Source organism: Pipistrellus kuhlii, unplaced genomic scaffold (assembly GCF_014108245.1).
Source record: "Pipistrellus kuhlii isolate mPipKuh1 unplaced genomic scaffold, mPipKuh1.p scaffold_m20_p_12, whole genome shotgun sequence".
Classification (NCBI taxonomy): Eukaryota; Metazoa; Chordata; class Mammalia; order Chiroptera; family Vespertilionidae; genus Pipistrellus; species Pipistrellus kuhlii.
In genome coordinates, this window is record NW_023425427.1 from 9706578 (window position 1) to 9730411 (window position 23834).

The 23834-nt window shown below is 36.6% G+C and overlaps 1 protein-coding gene across 2 annotated transcripts in view; it reads right to left on the minus strand.

Annotated features, from left to right (window-relative positions):
• Positions 1 to 4022: 4022 nt before the first annotated feature.
• The window catches only part of RAD23B (RAD23 homolog B, nucleotide excision repair protein), a 32300-nt gene continuing 12488 nt past the window's right edge, over positions 4023 to 23834 (minus strand). The window contains exons 2-10 of one of the 2 annotated variants that reach the window (XM_036433118.2): positions 23748 to 23829; positions 22243 to 22322; positions 20150 to 20505; positions 15968 to 16023; positions 11905 to 12032; positions 11421 to 11553; positions 9493 to 9620; positions 8634 to 8810; positions 4023 to 4922 (exon numbers count right to left, since the gene is read on the minus strand). In XM_036433118.2, coding sequence (XP_036289011.1) covers positions 4809 to 4922; positions 8634 to 8810; positions 9493 to 9620; positions 11421 to 11553; positions 11905 to 12032; positions 15968 to 16023; positions 20150 to 20505; positions 22243 to 22322; positions 23748 to 23829 — 1254 coding nt within the window. In that variant the 3' untranslated portion in view covers positions 4023 to 4808. The remainder of the gene's footprint in view (positions 4923 to 8633; positions 8811 to 9492; positions 9621 to 11420; positions 11554 to 11904; positions 12033 to 15967; positions 16024 to 20149; positions 20506 to 22242; positions 22323 to 23747; positions 23830 to 23834) is intronic. The other variant, XM_045579936.1, reaches the window with a different exon arrangement.

Consider the following 23834-nt stretch of genomic DNA (forward strand, 5'->3'; position numbering starts at 1 on the left):
TGGGTCAACTGCAAAATTTAATTGGGCTTGGGGCAGGGGTGATGGTCAATGGGAGCTCTTTGTGCTGTTCCTGCTATGTTTCTGTAAGCTTGACATTAAGAATGAAAAAGTTGTTAAATGCTCTTTGCAAAAATGTTATAAAAATTATAACACCAAAGTTAAAGATATATTTTACAATTAAAGCAGTAATAAATTTGTTAAAATATTTAACTTTCCTTTAGATAATTTGCTGAGAACTGGAGATATAAGGATTAGTCAAAATGCTATCAACAAGCAGGAGCAGGCCTGACCAAAAAGAAATGTGAAAACAACCAAAACAAACAAAAAATCAAGTACACTAAAAAAATTCAAGGAAGTTGCAAAAACCACTCCAGGGTTCACAAAATCATTCAAAAGCAAGAACCCTAACCCCAAGCTGTTCTAAGGCATTGTGTCATCAGCCCCACACATTCTCATGCAATTTTTAACCTATTAATTTTGAATTAATATACTAGTGTTCTTCTAATCTGCTATTGCAGACAAATAAAACCCAGACTTGCTCCTATAATTTATAGCCAAATTTTAAGTAAATTTTGAAATCATTGTGGACTTTGTAATAGGGAAATTGTCAAAAACCCAAACCCAGGATCCATACCAAACATCCTTTGTGCCTTAAAGTGGCTATTTTAGATGCATGCACCAAGAGGCAGGAGGCCTATCTAGAGAGTTAGTATATGTGTAGCTTCCCAACATTCTAATCACAGCCAACATAGCACTTGTACAAAACCCGGGGGTGGGGGGGTGGAATATAATGCTGGTTGGGGCTAGGGTTGAGGCTAGGTTCCTCAGGTGCCCTGAAGACCATCTCATGAACTGGAGAGGACTGTTATCCCATTCATCCCAAGTCAGATGGAAAAAGTAGATGACAAGGACATAGGTCAACAAGAAGAGAAAACTGTGTGAGACACAAGGCTGGAGTCTAGGAGACTATTTTTCTAATTTGTACCAGTAAGACAGGTTACAGTTTCTCTTAAAGGATCCGTTAGTATTCAATGGTATTTTCAAGCTCCCTAGCAGAGACCATGTTACCATTCATTTTGGAATATGCAGCAGGACACATAAGCAAGTTCATCATCACTTATTTCTTTGATGCCCCCGTGTCCTCTGCCACAGTGAAAGCCCCACTCGAGGACCATAATTTCCCAAATCTAACCTCGTGACAGGGAGGGCCGTTCACAACCTATTATCACCATTGCTGACCCTGTGGTTCCCAAATCATTATTGAGTGCTGGATCTTTTTCCTAGCAAGTCCAAGCCTTCCCTTTTGCCTACTCACCACTGCCCTTCCCAATACCTACACACTGTTTTGGCAAATAGGCTACCACCCAAACAGGTCCAACTGCTACACTTATCCCTCTAGTGCTCCACCCACTCTTTTTCCAGCGGTTCAACTGCCCCAACTCTGATCCAAGGCCCAAAGATTCATCTGGCTTTGATGTGTGTTCTGACTGGTTCATCACTCTGCCAGGTGCTTTCGACAGTCTGAATTTCATTATCTTCAGGCAAGAGCAAGAAACAGTGTGGTAACAGCAAATAATTTCAAGACACCACATACATGCTAGGCCAGCACACCAGGCACACAATGTTCCTTCCTTTGTCAGTGCAGATGTGGGGGTGGTACCACTCCTCTGGAAAGAGCCTATGATAGTAACTAACAAATCAAACTGAAGCTAAGACCGGAAGTCAAGAGGCCAAGAATACCAAAAAGGATTAAAAAGCATGGCATAATTTAACACATGATGGGCTAGTTGCAGTTTAGAACAGGGATGGCAAGCTTTTCCTGTAAGGAACTAGGCAATAATTATTTAGGCTCTGTAGGCCTTAGCCTCTGTTGCCAATCATTCAACATCATACCTCTGTAGCACAAAAGTAGCTATAGATAATATATACAAATGAGCACGGTTGTGTTTCAACCCAACTATTTATGGACACTGAAATGAGTAATTTTTATACCAAAAAAACCTTTAAGCCAATTGAAAATGTAAGGACAGATCATTCTTAGCTTACAGAACATGCAACAGGCAGCGAGCCAGCCCCTGGCTTAGAACAAAGTGAAACAAAATGGACAGGGGAGGTCAACTGAAGAGACAACTGATCCTGGTGGTGGGGAACTCACCAAAGTACCGACTTGGTCAGGAAGCCCTTACTCCCTGTTGAAACTGCTGGCATTTGGTTGAATATTTGGTAGCAGTCTTGGGCTGGCTGCTCTACAGCATGAAGAATGGGGATACCGAAATCTCTCAAAGTCCTCATGAAACTTGACTGACACTCCATTTCTATATTGATTTAGTTGAAAAAACAAATAGGAGACCCAATAAAACCGAGCTAGTGCCTGGCCTTCTACATGCTGCCTTCACTATTCACTGAGGAAAACAGGATCGGTGAGAGAGGCATTGGCAACTTTCAGTCTTAGATTTTATGGCAAAATCACTTAAAAAATGAGAAATGCAATGTTGGATGTATTGAAAATATTTTATAATTGTCTAGAATCCTAGCCTTCTCGTACAGGAAAAAAAATTATTTGATGGAACACTTCAGTATTTTTTAAACAATGTAAAGACATGTTTGACTTGGGGATGGCAGTAAGATTTTAACAAATATAAACTTAAGCTTCCTCACATTTTCCACAGAGCAACTAAACAATAAAACATTTCAAGGAAGATGACATACCTCAAATGCAAAATTCCAAAGTCAAATAAGTCACTTACATTAAGAGAATTACCAAAACTGTTTGCAAATTAAAAGACAACAAAAGGTCTCTAAAAGCCTATTTCTTTCATAAAGTCTTGTCTGGTTCTTTAAGCAGATAAACAAGGAATGGTCAAAACTTGGCCTGAACTGTCCTCCGGTAATCATTAATCCCACTTATGTAGTTTTGCTGTCCAAGGACAAAAGCGCCATGCCACCAACTTCTGCTGTCACTTCCCAGAGTAAGGAAGAGGCTGCTGTTGTTTTTTATTTTTTTTATCCCTTTTCTGTGAGCAATCAGGTAGCAGAAAAAATGTCATAAAATAAAATATTCCATAATCCAACCAGAAATACCATCCCTCTTCCCAACTCCTGTCTTGAAAGAGGGAACATATTTACAAATTCTCATTTTATTCTCCTGAGATATTTTGCATGATTCGTTATAAAACATACATGTAATACAAAGTCCAAAGGCCTGTTGAGTTTATGGAATAAACACATGAAGATTAAGTCACATGATTAACATTGTGGGGAGAAACCACGATTTCATTTATTTTCAAATGAGACAGGTTATGAGTGCATGATGTAAAAGCTTAAAAGTCATCACCAAACGATGCTAAGGATTATTGCAAGAGATTACGCAGGGAGAAATCTGTGCAAATTCATCTTCTTAATTCAGTATCAGATGGCGGGGAGAAAAAATTTCTTCAAAGTCTTGATTATAGTCAGGAAAAGATTTGGAAAACTGAAAACAAGTAGACATCTGCCCCCTCTTTATGATCAAATAACAATGCCAATGAAGAAGATTAAAAAAAAAAAAAACAAAAAAAAACCAACCAAAAAACCTGAGATGAAAAAATTCAGATAAAAGCCAACACTGCTATTAAGAGTTTTCTTTTAATATGCTATGAGATGTCTTGATTGTATATTTTCCGAAGTACTTTCCCAGACTCATCTCCCAACCCATCCAAAAGATTTCCTTAGTCTTTCAAATAAAAGATGCTGGATTATAGTTCTGTCCACCTTCTCTTTTTGAAAGCAATTTAATGGCCATACATTCTTATCCAATAAGAGAAAACACTTACAAATATCAGAAACCCAGATTTGAAACATTTGCATTAATTTTGAACTGAATCAGCCTTGTTGGGTTTAAGAAAGGTAGCAGTTTGAATTCACAACTTGGTGACAAGCATGGTTCTGCTGAGGCAAGGGACGAGGGAGAGTGAGCGCTGCATTTCTCCATTGGGCCCAAAGTGCTAATTCCATAAAGGGATACATCAAAAGCAAACATGCAATGGTGGTTTTAAAACTTTTACTGCAATATAACAAGGAAGTAAACAGTAATTAGACACCTACCAATTTTCCCCCAAACAAACCAAAAAAATGTAAACAGGAAAGTAAATCTGCCTATACTTGTACAGCTTCTCAAATCATATCAGAAGGGTCTCACATTCAACGATCAAGAGATTTTAAAATAGCAGTATTTTCACTTTAAGAAAAAGTTCCCCTTCTTTTCCACCCAACCCAAGTATTTAACATGAAAAAATGGGCTTTCTTGACATTAATTTTATACTTATTTGAAGCAGCAACAATAACCATCAATTATTTGGCATTTCTTTGCAGTTGTTCCAAATTTGTTTCAATTTCATAAAGCCATTATCCAGTGTTGCCATAAAATAGAGACTGTAGATTCTAGGTAGCAAATATTCTTTCTGAAACCAATGTTAAGTCAAAGAAATATAAAGCAGGGCATTACACTAAATTTCTGGATCTAGTACACTAAAAGAGTGAAACCTAGGAAGTTACCTACTGTTTTATACAAGATAGAGACCTGCAAAAGCTGCTTTTTTGGTTGTCTATTTTACACACTGTGTGGATCTGCAGCATCTGCTAATTGAAGCAGACATGCACTGTATTTATCCTAGATCCCTCCCTCCCACCCCCAATAATCTACTACCTTATACAGGTATTGTGGATATGAGCCCAAGTCATCCCAGACAATCCAGTGAACAAAGTTAGTGTAATGCACTGGTGTGAAGTGTGAGATTAAAAAAAAAAAAAAAAAAAAAAAAAAGTCCCTTTCAATCTTCATCAAAGTTTTGCTGTAGAAGAAAATTGGCAGCCAAGTTCTCATTCTTCTCACAAGCAAAGTATGCTTGTATCACAAGTCCTTCAGGAAATCCCAATGCCTTTAACTGTAAGAAAAGAAAGAAAATGTATCAATTTTGAAAATTCCAAAATTCATGAAACAAAAACTGACAGAATTGAAGGGCGAAAGACAATTCAACAATAGTTGGAGACTTCACTATCCCTACATTCAATAATGGATGCATCAACTAGAAAGAGGATTGAAAAGCTAATAAAGGACTTACCAACACAATATACCAATAAGACTTAATGGATATTTACAAAACATTTAACACATCCCTTTCAAGTACACATGAATATTCTCCATAAAGACCATGTTAGGTCATAAAAGAAACTTCAATGAATTTAAAAGGATTAAAATCATACAAAATGTGCTCTCTGACCACAATGGAATAAACTTAAAAATCAATAATGGAAGGAAATTTGAAAAATTCATAAACATGTAGAAATTAAAAGTCTAAAATAACCAATGGATTAAAGAAGAAATCACAAAGGAAACTGGAAAATATGTTTAACTCTCCTTCCTCTCTCTGAAATCAATAACAAAATTTATAAAAGGGAAACATTAATTTCAAAGCAAGCAGAGGACAGAAATAATAAAGTCACTGAGAAAATAAATAAAATGGAAACTTACAACAAGAGACTTAGTAAATCCAAAAGTTAGTGTTTTTTCTTTAGATCAATAATACCGACAAAAAGAAGAAGAAGGGGGGAGGGAGAGCTGAGGATTAAAATTACTAAAATCAAGAATGTGAAAACATTTATATTTTTATAGAAATAAAAACTATTAAGGAAATATTATAAACGAATTAGATAAAAGATTAAATAGACAATTTCTAGAAAGACAGACACATAAAAAAAAACACCCAAAAACAACAACAAAAACACAACCACCAAAATTGGCTCAAGAAGAATCAAGAAATCTGAACAGACAAGTTGGGCCCAAATTACTTTACTAGTGAATTCTAGCAACCATTTAGAGAAAAATTAACATCGATTTTTCACAAATTCTTCAACAGAGATGATAAGGGAACATTTCCCAAACTCATTCTATATGACAAGTATTATTACACTTATACCAAAACCAGACATAAACACCACAAGAAAACAACAGACCTATATTTTGTATGTGGATTCAGAAATCCTCAACCAAGTACTACTAGCAGACCAAATCCAGTAACTTTTATAAAAAAGGATTGTACACCATAACTGAGTACTGGAGTTTACCCCAGAAATACAAGGTTGTTCCAACATACAAAAATCAACCAACATACTAAAAGATATTAATAGGAAAAGGAACAAAATTACATGTTGATCTTAATAAACACACAAAAAGCATTTGACAGAATCCAACACCATTTTGTGATAAAAATACACAACTAGAAGTAGAAGGAAACTTCCTCAACCCAATAAAAGGAATTTAATAAAACCCATAGCTAACAACCTAAATAATGAAAGACTGAAATATTTTCTTTGAAAATGCAGATTAAGACAAGCAATGTTAGCTCTCGTCACTTCTCTTCAACAATACAGAGGAGGCTCTAGATATAGCAATTAGTCACACAAAACAAACAAATAAATAATGCACCCATATTAGAAAAGAAGTAAAACCATGCCTACTTGCAAATGGTATCTTTCACATAGATACCTAAGGAACACATCCAAATGATCAAAATCAATACTTGAGGTTCAGGAAGGTTGGAAGATATAAAATCAAATAAATTATATTTTTATATAACTAGAACTGAACAATTTAAAAATGAAATTAAGAAAATAATTTCAAGCACAATCTACAATAGCTAGAATCTGGAAACAGCCTAGGTGCCCATCAGCAGATGATTGGATCAAAAAACTATGGTACATCTACACAATGGAATACTATGCTGCCATAAAAAAGAAGGAATTCTCATCATTTGCAGCAACGTGGATAGAACTAGAGAACATCATGCTGAGTGAAATAAGCCAGTCAATGAAAGAGAAATACCACATGGCCTCACTCATTTATGGATATTAAAGAAAATTATAAACTGACAAACCAAAAGTCAGATATAAAGACAGTAAAGCAATAAGCAGACTGTAAAATTACAGCAGGGAGAGTAGGGAGATCTGGGGGAGATAAGAGATCAACAGAAGGACTTGTATACATGCATATAAGTACAACCAATGGACACAAAACTCTGGGGAGGGAGGGTATGTATGGGGGGGGCAATGTTAAAATATGTACACAGATAATAATTTAATAATAATAATAATAAAATAATTTCACTTATAATAGCATCACAAACAATAAAAATACTTAGGAATAAATTTAACACAAAAAATACAAACTGAAGACTATAGAGTATTTCTGAAAGATATTATAGAAAATCCTATATAATGAAGAGGCAATATGCAAATTGACCCTCATGCCCTCACAAGATGGCTGGCAAGGGGGTTAGTGAGGGACAACTAAACAACTGAACAAGCAGGCCCTCTTGGGCAACCAGGCTGGCAGAGGGGTTGGTGAGGGATGACCAAACAATTCAACAGCAGACTGTGTGAGATGACCAGGCTGGTAGGGGAGGTGGGCAGTGAGGGACAATGAGGCTGGCAGAAGGGTGTATGTGTGAGAGGTGGTCAGGCCGGCAGGGGTGGGGGAGGGCAGTTAGGGGCAACCAGGCTGGCAGTGGGGGGGAGGGGTAGTTAGGGGTGATCAGGAAGGCAGGCAGGTGAGCAATTAGGAGCCAGCGGTCCAGGATTGAGAGAGGGATGTCAGACTGCTGGTTTAGGGCAGGACATCTCCCAAGGGGTCCCTGATTGGAGGGTGCAGGTTGGGCTGAGGCGATCCCCTCCACCCCATGCACAAATTTCATGCACCAGGCTCTCTAGTATGAATTAAAAGCAAGCAATAAGAGAAAACTTCTCCAACACAGAAATCAAGAACTGATAACACTAACTAACCTAAAAAAAAAGGTTGCTATAGAACAATTGAAGAAAGTGTCATTTACTCAAAGGGGAAAATATCAGCCTGATATATAAAGTATCTATTATATTAAGAAATACTTAATTATAAACCTTAAACACTTGATTTGATATGTTTATATCATAAACAAGGACAAATTATTGTCCAGATGATTTTCTAAGTTAAATTGCACTACACTGAATTTTCATCTCAGAACACTTTGTGAAACAGGCAAGTACTGTGATTCCTTATTTATAAATGTTAACAATGGGTCCAGAGAATAAATGACTAGTCATAGTATCACAAAAACCAGGTTATTATAGTGCCATGACCTACACTGTCACCCTGGTAAGATGAGAAGAGATTCAGGATAGCAGGGTCTGATATTTACTGTATGTTATACACACTTTAGATTTTAGTGACAGTAGTAAAATTTAAAAATCTGAAATATAAATCTGAAAATGGATCATCTTAAATTGGGCACATTCCTAAAGATCATTTTCTGCCTGAATTTTAGAACATCAATGACATTTTTAGTTTTGTAATATATTTACAACTATTTCATGCTAGAATAGTATTCATTGCTGGTCCCTGGGCTTCACAAAGAACAAGATGGGAGAGCAGGCCTGAGAAGTCTGTCTTTCCAGCAATCCCCAGGGGCAACAACGCTCTATTCCGCTCTAAAAGAACTCCACCTGTGATGGAAATGGATCAGTGCTATTCAATGCAGTGGCCACTAGCCCCCTGTGAACACTGAGCATTGGAAAGGTGACTGTTGTGTCTGAAGAACTGAAATGTTAGTTTTACTTAAACTCACCCTTTCTATAGCTTCTTTTTCCTGAGGCGTTACTTGAATGTAGTTCATGTGACCACTTCCAGCTTCTGCAATTCCTCCACTGCCTCCTCCACTCCCTCCTCCTCCTCCTTGACCACCAGCTTCTTGAACTGGTTCATTTAACATTTGAATAAAATGCTCCTGGTGTTGGCTAATTTGCTGTGATTTGAAGGACAGAAAAAAATACATTGATATAAAGTATCTTCAGGGAAAAAGAATTCGAAGTACAAATGAGAAACTATAACTTTTGCAAATATAATATTTTAGATTGATTCCAGATTATTAAGTTTTTATGGGGATGATTCTTTGCACATTATTAAAGAAGCTCGGTACTTTTGAGTGAGATAAACACTGAAGAATTAAGAGAATTCAAATTCTTTTTCATAAATGTACACTTGTCAAAAAATAAAAGCAATACTAAAATACCACTTGATGACTGTAAGAGGAAAGAGAACTTACATATGTCTTCCACACTAGCAGGCAGTACAATGATGTACCAAACTCAAAATACTTTGTGACCTAAGCATTAATTAAGCCCGCAAGTATGTTTCCTAAGGGGCGAAGCTCTACTAATAATAAGTTTGGGAAAAAAGACAAGTTAAAAGTTTCTTTGCTGAAGAGTTTCTCAGATTCTTTAATAAGATGATTCCCAAATTTATAATATGAGCAACTAAAATTAATCCAACCTCCATCCCCAACTCTTTTTCTAGTACATCTATCTATGTAGCATATCCTACTGAAAGTAGCTTAGAATGGTTTAGAGTTGGTGGAGGGGAAAGGGGTCTTAAAATATGATGCACTCTAAACTCACTTCAGAAATTAACTATGGTTAAATAGTCACCTGCAGTAATTGAGGATTTTCTCGACCTATCTGTTGTAGCAATGCTGGAAGCAGGGAAGGATTCTGTTGAATAATCTGTCTCATCTGTTGAAACTGAGGCTGATTCCGTAAAAATTCAAGGGGATGTCCTAAAATATACATAAAACATTGTTAAAGAAAAGTATTAATTACGCATACAAAGAATTGGTTCAATCATAATTTAGACAGAGATACTGAAAGTAACAAATACCGAGGTCTTGTGCTTTGCATGTTCCCTATCAAAAATAAAAAGCACTAAAAGTTGTTCCTGCTGCTCAAAAATTATTAATAAAAATATATAGCAGGACTAAGAAAAAACAAACAAAAACCCCAAAACAATCTGAACTTGAATTCCTGAAAAATTTGTAACAGGGGTGAACAAAAGTAGGTTTATATGGAAAAATACAAATTAACAATAAAAGAATAAACTGTGGCCCGGTATATAGAGAATCAGCCTGAAGGCTGAAGGATCCGGTCCAAGGTTCGATTCCGGTCATGGGCACATGCTCAGGTTGTTGGCTCAATCCCCAGTGGAGGGTATGCAGGAGGCAGCCGATTAATGATCATCTATCATCACTGATGTTTCTACCTCTCTCCCCCTCTTCCTTCCTCTCTGAAGTCAATAAAAATATATTTTTTAAAAAAATAAACTAGATTTCATATACTCACACTGTAAACCCATTTTTGCCAACCCCTGTATTTAATAATTACAAGTTAAGAGTTTAGGTATACAAACCAAATGGGAGTTTTTTAACACAACTGAATTACTGTTGGAAAATTATTTTATTGCCATCAAATTTTAAATACTTATAATCTATAAAATCTTGAGATAAGCCACAAGACAATCTAGTAATAATATTTAGAACTCTTTCATCCAAGAACCCTTTATAATAATATTAATAATGCCAAATAAGATATAAGATCTAGAACTTGTGACTTGTGTGTATGTGTGTTTGGGGGGGGGGGGTTTTGTATTTGGTTATGTTATACAAAATTTAAAAATTACATACAAAAGAATTGTTTGGAGGTTACTAATGAATAATGAGAATATTTTATATGTTTTTTCTTAAATTTTATTTTAAGACAATCATTGAAATTAAAGTGGTCACATGACACAGATATTTATTCTTCCTCATGTAAGGCCAGTTTTATAGGTGAAGAAAATGAGACTCAGAAACAAAGTTATTTAATAAGTGCTAGTGAATGGGGCAGCATCCTCAATCTGAATCAAAGCCGTGCCTCCTCTTTCCATTCCCATGCTAATTCTCCAGAAATGACAAGTCTCTCCTGTCCTCTGGGAGACTATACACAAAGTGCTTAGAAATTTTTATCAATCAGAACTGACTGCTGTAATTAGAGCAAGAATATGCATTAATGAATGACCTCTTCAAAATTAATTGTTTGAATCCTTTCTCAAAACACAGAAGAATGCAGGAGAACATTAATTCCTGGGCCTACCACAGGCTCCAGACTTTGCTTTGTAGTCAAACTTTTGGCAATGGAAATGTGGGTATTGGCCAGTACACACTTGAATTCAAGTTTTCTTTCACCTCTAGACACAGATTTTAAACCTTTTGAGGTTTTAATTCCTTGGTTGTATAATAACCACTAAGATACTACTGGTTTTGGAATTATACATACTCAATGACATTTATAATGAGAGAAAGAGACAAGGTGAGTAAACCATTCAAAGTGGCTTCAGAATGTAACAAGGAAAACTGGGAAGTATCTCTTCCTTAGAATATGCTCTCTGTCAAAACAACAGCAATGATGTGGTATACAAGCAAGAATATCTTAGGATTTATCCAAATGCTGTGGGAATAAACCTCACCTCAAAATACTTCAGATTAAATTATTTTACAGTACAAATTCAGGACCATTTCCTCCCCATCCAAAAGCTTACACTTTACCTCCAGAACTTGTTGTTGTAGTTGTTGCTGTTGTAGTTGCTGCAGCTGCAGCCACTGAAGACTGAGGAGGCCCAGTAGTAGCTACTGGAGGGGGATCAACCACAGCTTGAGTTTCTCTGTCTCCAGGAATTCCCTATAATACAATTTCCAAGCTTTAAAATATCCCATCATTAAAAATATCCAATATTATACAGAGTAAAAGACTTAACTAACATATTTAATATCCTTGTCTAATTTCCAAAAGCTTCAATTAAAAGTAAAGGCTCAAGCCCTAGCTAGGTTAGGTTAGACTAGCTACTTGGTTAGACTGCAGTGGTTGCCAACCCGTGGTCCACTGGTGGTCTGAGAGGTCCAAAAGGTTGGCGACCACTGGGTTAGAGCACCTGATATCCCAAGGTTGCAGGTTCAATCCCCAGTCAGGGCACATATAAGGAGCAATCAATGAATACATATATAAATGGAATGACAAATCAATGTCTCTTACCATTAAAAGATACTCCACCGCTCGATCAGGGTTGTTGAAACTGGCTCTCAGGGCTGCAATTACTTGCTCTCGTTCATAGCCCATTGACATGATCTCAGTTACCATATTCTCGTAAGACTGACCTGTCACTACAAAAAGTTGAGAGCAAGGAGGGAGGAGGGAAAAGAAAGAGAACACTTAATGCCAAACACTCTCCATATTTCATGAATATATACAATGTTTTAGGCACTGAAGTGCTGGGAATACAAAGATGAATAACAGTAGGAACTACAATGTGCTAGGTGAATAATGCCTCTCCACCCATGCCAATGCCTGTAACCTATAAATATGTTAGATGACCTGGCAAATGGGAAGTAAGGTTGCTCATCAGCTAAATAGGGAAATTATCCTGGATTATGTGAGTGGGCCCAATACAAGGGTCCTTAAAAATAGGAGGGAAGCAGATAAGAGGATCAGAGAAACAGGTGTAAAGAAAAGGAGAGAAAAGCAGAGTAAGAAATGCTATGCTGCCTCTAGGTGAAAGGACATAGATTAAATCCTCCCTTAGAGTCCCCAGAAAATAATTAATGCAGCCCCGATTTTAGCCCAGTAATTTAGTCCTATGATTTTTAGTCCATGTCAGACTTCTAACCAATAGAACTATAAGTAATAATAAATTTGTATTATTTTATACACTAAGTTTGTGGTAACTTATTGCAAGTAATAAGTAGCAATAGAAAACTAATACAGTATGTTTAATAAGTACAATAAAAATATAGGGTATAAATGTAACACAAATATAGGATAGAATTAGCAGATTGCCCAGGACAGCAACATGACTTTGAAAAAAGAGGACCATTTCAAGCAATCAGCTCTGCCATAAAAGTTTTCTTTTGACACCTTTTATTATCAAAGTAGAAGAGGGGAAGGAGGTTAAAAGCTAGAAAGTTAGAATTTCAAGTACCACAGAAAGCTGGTACAATGAATCAAGCACTATCATTCAGTATGTCACTTTTACCTCACTTAAGCCACTTTTTTCCCTACTCATGTTCTGGGCACCATTATTCCCTTTTTTGTCTCCTCAAAGAACTGGGTCTTTTGGTTATTTTTCTTGTCCATCTTCCACCTTTTCCTTTCCACTTTAATATCCTGATCAGAAGTTAACTATGTCCTTGAATGTCATTCTAAAAACAAAGACAGGCCTCCCTTCATCATATCCCAATTCTTCTTTCAAGAACTGGTCCATTTGTTTACTCTCTCCCATTCATAGCGATAGCTGTCTGCACATACTGTGTCCAGTTCCTCACATTCCACTCACTCCTAAACCAATACCAATACATGACTTTGGATCTCTAAAGATTTTCCCCTCAGTATGTCCCATTATTATCTTCGATCTCCACTTCAATAAATAGCACAGCTATCCATCCAAATACTTGAATTAAAAACCTCAATGGTTTCAATTCCCTTTCCCGTTTTCACATCTAATCTATTAACACATCTGGTAGGTCCTATTGTGGCAGGATAGTAAGAAGCTAGGAAAATCCCAGGGCAACTGCAATGGGGAAACTGAGATAATAAAATTAAACAAGGCCAAACAGTATGGGCAGCTTGCAGCCACCCTGTGAATTGCAAGACCTTATCTTACCTAACCAACGACACTAAAGAGCAAATGGTTTATATATTCCTTCCTAATTAGAAAATACATAGTTTAAATCATCCTGGCCTGGGAAAAATAAGAGAACAAAGACCCAATTAATGCCATTCTGGACAGCTGATAAGTCATGGTGCAGAGACACAAACACAGGCTGTCAGACTCGAGAGCCCCTACACCTAAGCATGCTGTGTCTCTTAAAATTATACTTCCTAATTAATCAAGTTGCATTTTGATACTTTTTAGATATTAAAAGTACAAAGGCTACCCTAGCTGGTTTGGCTCAGTGGATAGAGCATTGGCCTGTAGATTGAAGGGTTCTGGGTTTGATTTTGGTCAAGGGCACATGTCTGTTTGCAGACCTGATCCCTGGTAGGGGCATGTAGGAGGCAGCTGATCAACGATTCTCTGTCATCATTAATTTTATATTTCTCTCCCTCTCCTTTCCTCTCTGAAATCAATGAAAGAAAAAAGGTACAAAAGCTAATGACTCAACAAAATTAGGAACAATGGATAACACAAGACAAAAGCTAAAATAGTAGTGATGGCCCAGTCAGGGTAGCTAAGCGGTTGAGCACATGCCCAGGGACAGGTTGTGGGCTCGATTCCCAGTAGGGAATGTGCAAGAGGCAGCCAATCAACGATTCTCTCTCATTATTGATGTTTCTCTCTCTCTAAAATCAATACAAATATATTTAATTAAAAAAAAATAATGATGAAGAACCTTTGGACTTATCTTCCAGGTCACTATGAGCTGTGAAATGAACTAACAATGACATTACTAGATTTACCTTTTAGAAAGTTCACTATGACAGAGAATAGGCCAGTTATTAGCAGATAATTCAAGAATATCAGTGAGGAAAGGGCATAAACTATGGCAAATAAATGGCAGCAGAGACTTTGGGACGAAAACTCCTGGTCTCATTAGGCCAAAAGGCAGAGGGCCAAGGATGATGCCAAAGTTTTGGTAGAGGGTGGATGATAATACAAGAAAGTAAGGGAACAAAGAGGAATCAGATGACAGAATAAAAGATGAGTCAACTGGAAACTAAGAAGTTGGTGGAGATTACAATTTTTCTAGTTGGCAGTTTAAAGAATGGAAAAATGACGGGAAAACAAAACTAATTTTGCTAGAATAGGTATGGAGACAAGATGGAAAGATATTATTCAGTATGTAAAATTAGAAGTTGGAATAAACTCCAAATACAATTTAAGCAACAAGGTATAAATGGGAACCTACAAGGTTATAAGCTGAAATAAAGGCTAGAGGTGAATAAAGATGAATTGTAAGACAGATTTTAGTAACAGTTTATACCTATTTCAAAAACATTTTATAATACACAGTTCAAGCTTTGTTAAAATAATATTTAAAGTTCATTTGGAAAATAAAAATTATGTGCTTTAAGGAAAAAAGTACACTTGACTCTAACAGTACAATTTAAAGGATTCAATGTATTCTTCTGACAATATGAATGGATCTAGACTGTATGGTGATGAGTGAAATAGGTTGAACAGAAAAAGACAAATTCCATATGATTTCATTTAGATATGAAATCTGAAAAACAAAATAAAAGAACAAGCAAGACAGAAACAAGCTCCTAGATGGAGAGAATAAACAGATGGTTGCCAGATGGGATGGGAATTGAAGAGTTGGGTCAAAAGGTGAAGGGATTAAGTAGTATAATTCACAGTTACAAAATAGTTATGGGAATGTGAGTACAGCTTAGGGACATCCTATATAATTAAAGTGTAATATACTAAGTGTCCGACCGTTCCACCAGTTGCTATGACGTCCACTGACACCAGGGAGCAGGCCAAAACCAGCAGTCAGACATCCCCAGAGGGATGTAGTAGTATGTGAAGCAGGAGGTGGCCAGGAAGGAGCCTGAGCTGAGCCTGGATGGCCACGCTGCTCCTGCTCACTGTCCCTACCAACCCCCAACCAGCCCCGCTGTGTCTGGCACACATTGGTCAGCTGAACTGCGCTCCTGTTGTGTGAGAGCACAGACCACCAAAATGAAGCTCCTGTATTGAGCATCTGCCTCTGGTGGTCAGTCTTTGTCAATGCAAATGGTTAAAAGGTCGACTGATCAGTAGACTGGTCGCTTAGGGTGGGTATAAGACTTATTGGGGGGATCACTTTGTAAGTTATATAAATGTCTAATGACTATGTGTATACCTGAAAATAACAAAATATTGAATGTCAAATCTAACTGAAAAATTTAAAACAAGCCATCTTGAAAAAAAAAAAAAGGAATCAATGTATGAAACATTAATTTACAAAGCTATTATTATTAAATTATTATCAACTAAATTATCAAAATCAACTTGATTGATTATGAGCAATCATAACATACACATTATCATGATTCAGAGAATTAAACAAACCTCTTCCCTATCTCTTATAAGGTTACTTACAATGTAGATACTTACCAAGTGCACTTGTTGCATCTTCAAAAAGATTTGACCGAGAAGAATCTCCTGATGTACTGTAAAAGGTTTTAGAAAATATATAAGAATGTAAAATTTATATTAAAGTTTAGTAACTATCTAATTTGTAGAGATTCTTTGATTTTTTAAATTAAACTCAAGTCTGGCTAACCCCCAAAGCTTTTTTTATCTATAACTTCGGAGAACTTTCACCTTAATACTCATTCTATTCTGCAAATCCATCATTTTAAATGTCCAAAGATTTAAAAATAGCATCCTCAGAGATAGCTTAGTATTTAAGGAATATAATAAAGATAATGAACAACTATTCCCTGAAATAATTTACATAAGGAGTTAAATAGTCTATAAGTCAAATCACAGTAGAAATACTAAAAGCAGTACATGATACCTAGCGCATATAGAAACTACATTAAGCTAGAAAGACCTGGAAAGTCTTTACAGAGTGGAATTTAGTTAGATCTTATAGGTAAGTTTTGAACACAAAAACTGGAAGAAGAAGGCATCTAAGTAAAGAAACACAACATAACCAAAAAGTGCAAAAGAGAGTTAAATCCAAGTTGTAACGGAAAGTAAACCAATTTAAAGGGACTAAGTTTCTGTTGGGCAATTGCTGATGAGGAGTCTGAAAAAAAAGTAGACAAAAACAAGATCATAAGAGACCACGAAGAGTAGGCCAAAGAAAAATAAACCTAAGTTTACAAAAGTGGTAAAGGTAGCAGTTAGCAGTTTAGATTAAAACATACACAATAAGACAGCACACACTTACACCTCTGTCCCAGTTTTAAAAACAAACACAATATACTTCAGCTCTGTATGTAGCATAGCAAAAGTAAGGGAACTACTACTTAAGTTTGAAGTCAACTTTCTAAGCCTTGGTTTATCAATACAATGAGATCAACAATAGTATCTATATATCCCAAAATGTTGTGTGTAGGGCTATTGCCAGTGAAGTGTTTAGCAGAATGTCTGGTATGGTAATACCCAATAAGATTATTATAATTCTTTGGTATAATTTCTAAAATACCTCCATTAACTAGACAGGGAAACTAACGTATAGAAGGCAAAACTTCCCAAAGAAATATGTACCCAGAAACTAATTCTTCTGCACAAGACCGCTGCCCAGAGACAACCACCACTACCAGTTTCTATATAACAATCACTTGTGTCCTCTTTTGTGTGTGTTTTCATTTAAGTTATTCCATGTCAGCACAACCATAACTATGGCAGGTTTTTCCAACAGATGCAGTATTCCATTTAATTGACCAAATCAAGCTTTTATTAAGGAATTTTTAGTTTGATTGCCAACATTTAAATTCTTTCTGTAGTCACATATATCAATCGCTCCCCTTTATGACTTTTTGTTTAAGATTATTTTAGTTTTTCTATGTTCTCTTCTATTTTATGGTTTCACCTTTATATTCAATCTTTACCCATCTAGAATTTATTTTTTGTGAATGTAAGGTCTGTAATCCATCCTCCAGAAGACTAGGCATTTTTTTCCCAATAGTTGTCTGAAGTTACATCTTTATGGTATATTAAGTCCCTATGTATTTTACCGTATTTTTCGGACCATAAGACGCACTGGACCATAAGACACACCAGTTTTTAGAGAAGGGAAATGAAGAAAAAAAGATTCTGAAACAAATAGTGTCCTAAAATATTTTATGTGCATTAAAACCCAACATCACAGCCATAAACACATGTAATCAACCCTGTAAAGTAAACAGCAGCATTTAGAACCATTTTAGAGCCGGGCAAGCACACAGAGACCACACAGAGCCGGGCAAGTAAAAAAAACTTTTTTTAAAAGTATATGTGTAGGCTATATTTGGACCATAAGACGCAGGGACTTCCCCCCCCCCCTTCTGGGGGGGAAAAAGTGCGTCTTATGGTCCGAAAAATACGGTAGTCTGTTTCTAGACTACTGTCTACTTCATGAGCAATCTTTTTAATAAGAGCCATTCTAAATTGTAATCGTTACTGTGCATAATACATTTTACTATCTCGTAGGGTTAGCCTCCTTCATTATTGTTCTTTTACAGAATAATGTGTGCTGCCCTGGCTGGTTGGTTCAATGGCTAGAGTGTTGGCGGCCAATAGGTCCTGGTTTCTATTCTGATCAAGGGCACGTACCTAAGTTGCAGACGCCTCCCTGGCCCGGGCCCTGGTTGAAGCTTGTTCAGGAGGCAACCAATTGATGTGTTTCTCTCTGTCTTCCCTCTCTCTAAAACTCAATAGAAAATGTCCTTGGGTGAAGATTTAAATAAACAATCAATTTTATAAAAAAAGAATAATGTGTGCTATTTTTTTGCACATTGTTCTATTTTAAAAAAAATGTTTATTGATTTCAGAGAAGGGAGAGATACAAACATCAATGAGGAGAGAAAATCACTGATTGGCTGCCTCCCACAAGTCCACCTACCACTGGGGATCAAGCTGCTACCAGATCATGAGCGCTGACCAGGAATCGAACTGTGACCTCCTGGTTCATAGGTCAACATCACTGAGCAACAACAGTCAGGCTGCACATTGTTTTAAAATTTATTTTTAAACATTACAGCTAAGATTGAGGTATCATTAACTACCATTCTTCATTCTTGATTTTGCCTCACCACTTCTTTCCTCCCTATCTCCAAGAGAAAACCATTTATCAGTCAGTCAACGTATTATTCCTTTGGTACTGTTTTTTCCTACACATTAATATGCATACCCATAGAAATACACAAAGTCGTTTGTGGCTTATGTTTGCTTTATGGTTATGATCTGTATTATTTTGTGATCTGCTTTTTATATTTAAAACCATATTCTTTTAATGCAAATATATACTGCATATTTTCACTGACCTATGGTACTGGATTTCAGAGTTTCCCAAACTTTAGTAAGCCTAAGTTTTCACCAGGCTTGGTAAAATACCAACTTCTGGGACCAATCCCCAGATAATTTTGATTTAGAGATCTGAGGTGAAGCTTAATTAACTTAAATTCCCAGTGATGCTGATGCTATCTCCTCATCACTGCATTTTGAGTAGTGCTGTGCTCTCTAATATGAACAGGTCACAAATCAAGTCATCTCCTTACTAATGAACATTTAGTGTGATCAAATTTGTCCTCAATTAAAAAAATACGGTTTTTAAAAATATATATATTTTACTGATTTTTCTACAGAGAGGAAGGGAGAGGGACAGAGAGCTAGAAACATCGATGAGAAAGAAACATTGATTAGCTGCCTCCTGCACACCTCCCACTGGAGATGTGCCCGCAACAAGGCACATGCCCTTGATCTGAATCGAACCTGGGACCTCTCAGTCCACAGGCCAACACTCCATTCACTGAGCCAAACCGGCTAGGGCAACAATACAGTTCTTGTGCACAAGTGCAGTTTCTCTAAGTCAGCTATCAACAATTAGGAGTGGAATTTGCATTATGATAGTTTTTGAAGAACAAAACTGACCTAAGAAACAAATCCCTATTAATAAAATGTTAGGCCAGTGGTGATGAAACAAATTTCTTATGCCCTTCAAATTCATACCAGAATACCTCCTGAGAAGCATCTCACTAAGTTTTGTGCTTTACAGGCCCACTACATGTTTAAGGCACAAATGTAGGGATTAAAGCACAGCTAAGCAGCTTGTTTTCTGAGCTCTCACCCTTCCCCTTCTTGTATTATCCTTCTCTGAGATGCGTAATTTGGGGAAATAAGAGTAAATTGCTGCAGTTTCCATTGTGACTGGTTCTGATTCCAAGGACTCTTAACTACTGCCACTGAGGTCCTGAGTTGCACTAAAGGCACAAAATAGAAACAGCTCCAAAGACCACACTGGACATACTACTACTCATGCAAATTATTTATAATATGTCATGCTATAATATAGTATTATTTTATAGTTCTTCTTTTTGGTCATTTGTTATTTCCAGACTTTTCTACACAAATTAATGACTTTAGTCCTCTTTCCTTTTCCCTCTGGAAAAACAATGCAGAGCATACAAAAATCTGGATTATGGAAAGTTAAACAGACAGAATTGATACCATTTTTTGTGTGTTTATTTATTTATTTATTTTAATCAAAGTTCAAAGTTAATTTGAACAAAATAAAAATAAACGCATGCATGAAGACCGTGTTATGAACATATTTTAAGATATAATTTTCTAGCATCCAGTTCTTACCTATCAGTTGATGTTGGGCTAGTAATAACCACTGGTGTTTCTGCTGGCTGTTCTGCAGGGTTCTCCTGTTTTGTGACACTAACAGGTGCAGGTTCAGAAGATGCTGTCGTTGATGCTGGAGTGACAGATGTAGGTGTGGGAGTAGGAGCAGGAGTAGAAGTAGGAGTAGGAGTAGGAGTAGGAGTAGGAGTGGGAGTGGGAGTGGCAGTAGGAGTGGGAGTGGGAGTGGGAGCCAAGGCAGGGGTGGGGGTTGGAACCTGAGCCACAGCTGGAGCTGTGGAAGAACTAACTGTGGTAGTGGTGGTAGGAGTTGACTGCTGCGTCGTTGTTGGTGCTGGTGTTGTTACGGCTTTGGGCTAAACACATTAAAAAGCAAAAAAATGAAAGATGATAAAATAAAACATTATTACCTGATCTCTAATTAGATTTTATTGTTACAGGATGCTACAAACCCAATACTATTATAATAACAACATTAAGACTCTGAATCACCGTTACTCTTTCAAAGCTGATGGCAGCATATATTGTACATTATCTTAACTATCAATCTCAATTAGCTTAGCCAAACAATTTCAGCTTTCATATTAAGGTAATAGGGGGGGGTTGGGGGGGGAGCCAGCATTAAAACAGATGCTGGCCGCCATCTTGGTTGGGTTAATTTGCACACTCACTCCTGATTGGCTGGTGATGATGGCTTGTGGGTATAGCAGAGTGATGGTTAATTTGCATGTTTCTCTTTTATTAGTGTAGATAGTTAAGGTTACTAAATACTAACAGTAATAAGACCAATAACAAATACATATCCAAATGTGTTGCCACCACATTTTCCATATGGACTATGTATGATAAAACTAGGTGAGATAATGAAATATTATTCAGCCCTAAAAAGGACGATAAAGCTATAACATGAACTGAAATAAGTCAGTCACAAAAAAACAAATACTGTATGATTCCACTTAAATTAAGTATGTAGAGGTGTGGATGGAAAGTTATTGTTTAATGGGTACAGTTTCAGCTTGAGAAGATGAAAAAAGTTCTAGAAACTGATGGTGGTGATGGTTGCACAATATGGAAGTACTTAATGATACTGGATTGTACACTTTAAAAATAGTTAAAGTGGAAAATTTTGGGGTATGTATATTTTATATTTTTTAAACACTAAATGAGGCAAAGTTTCCTCATTGATTTCTTTCTTTGTATTTAAAGTTTAACATTTAATGAATAAGTACTTGAACAATGTAAAATCAATATGGTTCTTAATGGATTAAAAAATTTTCAAGTCCAATCCAAATAAACTGTTACTTAGTACAAAAGTATTTAGTTGTCAAATTTTATTTGAACTCTATTTCCTACTATATATCAATTATTTTGTGACTTAAAAACCCATATTTAGGCTTGGCTGGATGACTTAGTTGATTGGAATGTTATCTCATACACAAAAAAGATTGTGGGTTCAATCCCCAGCAGGGGCATGTCCAGGAGGCAACTGATCAATGTTCCTCTCTCATGATGATGTTTTCCCCCACCCCCCACTCTCCCTTCACTCTCTAAAATAGGGGAAAATATTCTTAGGTGAGAAATAAAAAATAATCCTATATAATCCAGAGGCAATCTGCAAATTGACCCTAACACCCTTGCACAAGATGGCTGCTACCACGTAGTCAAATATGGCTGGCAGGGGAGGTTAATTGGGGGTGGTGGTGAGGGGGTAGAGGACAAAGCCTGCAGGGGAGGGAAGTTGGGGGCAATTGGGCCAGCAGCGGAGCCATTCAGCATTGATCAGGCTGGCAGGGGAGTGCTTAAGGGATGATCAGGCTGGCAGGCAGGTGAGCAATTAGAAACCAGCAGTCCTGGGATTGTGAGAGGGATGTCCGAAGGGTCCCAGATTGGAGAAGGTGCAGGCTTGGCTAAGGGACCCCTTCCCTCCAGTGCATGAATTTCATGCACTGAGCCTCTAGTAAAGTTAAAAAAATAGGTGCACACTACTATGAATATGCATAACTGTATTCACTCAAAGGTATAATGACTGGACTTGGCATCATTATTTAAAAACTCACATACATGAAAATAAAAAGAACAAGGCTTAAACTTACTTTTGTCACCATAACAACCACAAAGTTTTTCTCATCAATTTTATATTCTTTTAGAGCAGTATCATCATTGAGAATTTTACCTAGTAAAATGAAGAAAAAAATTTTATTTAAGGCACAGTAACCTTTGTTATCTGTTTAACTGAAGTTAAAACAATCATCAACATCAATTCTATCAATTAAAATACTTTCCCAAAAGAAAAACATTTACCAATCAGTCAAGATGAGGATAAATAAAAAGGAAACACAATTTAACACAGTTAAGAAGGTAAAAGCATTTGACTAAGATCAAACAGTATATAGATATCCCAAACAATTCTTAAAAATTACTTATAATAAAAATAGTTGCTGGTTAAGGAAATATTAACAAGGTCCTAAGAAAAAAAAGTATAAAGACAAGTAAAATTTAATATTGAGATTGCATAAGGATCCCTCCTGGGAAACAACTTATAATCCTTCTTCAAGGGGGAAGGAGAAAAAAACAAACTTCTGCTCTCACAAATACCAGATACCTGGTAAGACAGAAATGTTCCAATGCTACAAAAATGATACTCAATAAAAAGTACTTCTGCTTTAGCTCGTTTGGCTCAGTGGACAGAGTGTTGGCCTGCGAATAGAAGGGTTCCAGGTTTGATTCCAGTCAAGGGCACACGCCTGGGTTGCAGGTTGGATCTGCAGTGGGGGACGTGTAGGAGGTAGCCAATCAATGATTCTCTCTCATCATTGATGTTTCTATCCCTCTCCCTTCCTCTATGAAATCAATAAAACTATACACACACACACACACACACACACACACACACACACACACACGTATATATTTTAAAAGTACTTCAGAAAATGATTTAGTATATAGTAATGACAAGATGATATAGAGCTGCTGGGTAAGACACAAAGAAGTACATAAGACTTCAGTGGGCAGTTGAGGGCGTGAATCAATCAGGGAAAAAGGAGACATATAATATTTTAAACAATAAAAAACATGATGAGTAATGCTAAAGGTCAAATGTGAGATAGGGATTCCTGCAGGTTTCCTTTTCCTTGAACTTATTTTCTATTTTAAGAAAGTTACTAAATAAAAGCTAAAGATATTAAAACAAAAAAGAATAGTCTCTCCACTCTATGGAACTGAGAATACAGTCCAAGACTAGGAACCAGAAATTATATTAGTAGTTTTATATCTGCCACCAAAAACCTGCCTCTTTAAGCTGCTGATTCCTAATTTTGGGGTGTTTTCTTTAAATTATCTAAGTTAAGAAAATATTACGAAATCCCTATCTAGGAAGAGATTAAGAATCCATGGGCATCCAACATCTATAATGATGATGTGTTGCTAATTTTAAAGAACAAGGAAAAGCATTTTCTCCACAAAAGTTAAATATCAAGTCTACTTTTAATGAACATTTTCTTGGTTACTATAAGGCTAGTAGTGCATTTTCTTTTCTAAAACTAAAAGAATATCACAGGAGAAAGAAAATGGCACATTAATTTCAATGTTCAATCCATACCTGCATAAATTAACTTCTGACCAGCTACAGGAAAGGCATCCTTTCCCTTTTCAGATTCAATCTTCTCTTTCAGTGCTTTCACCTGTA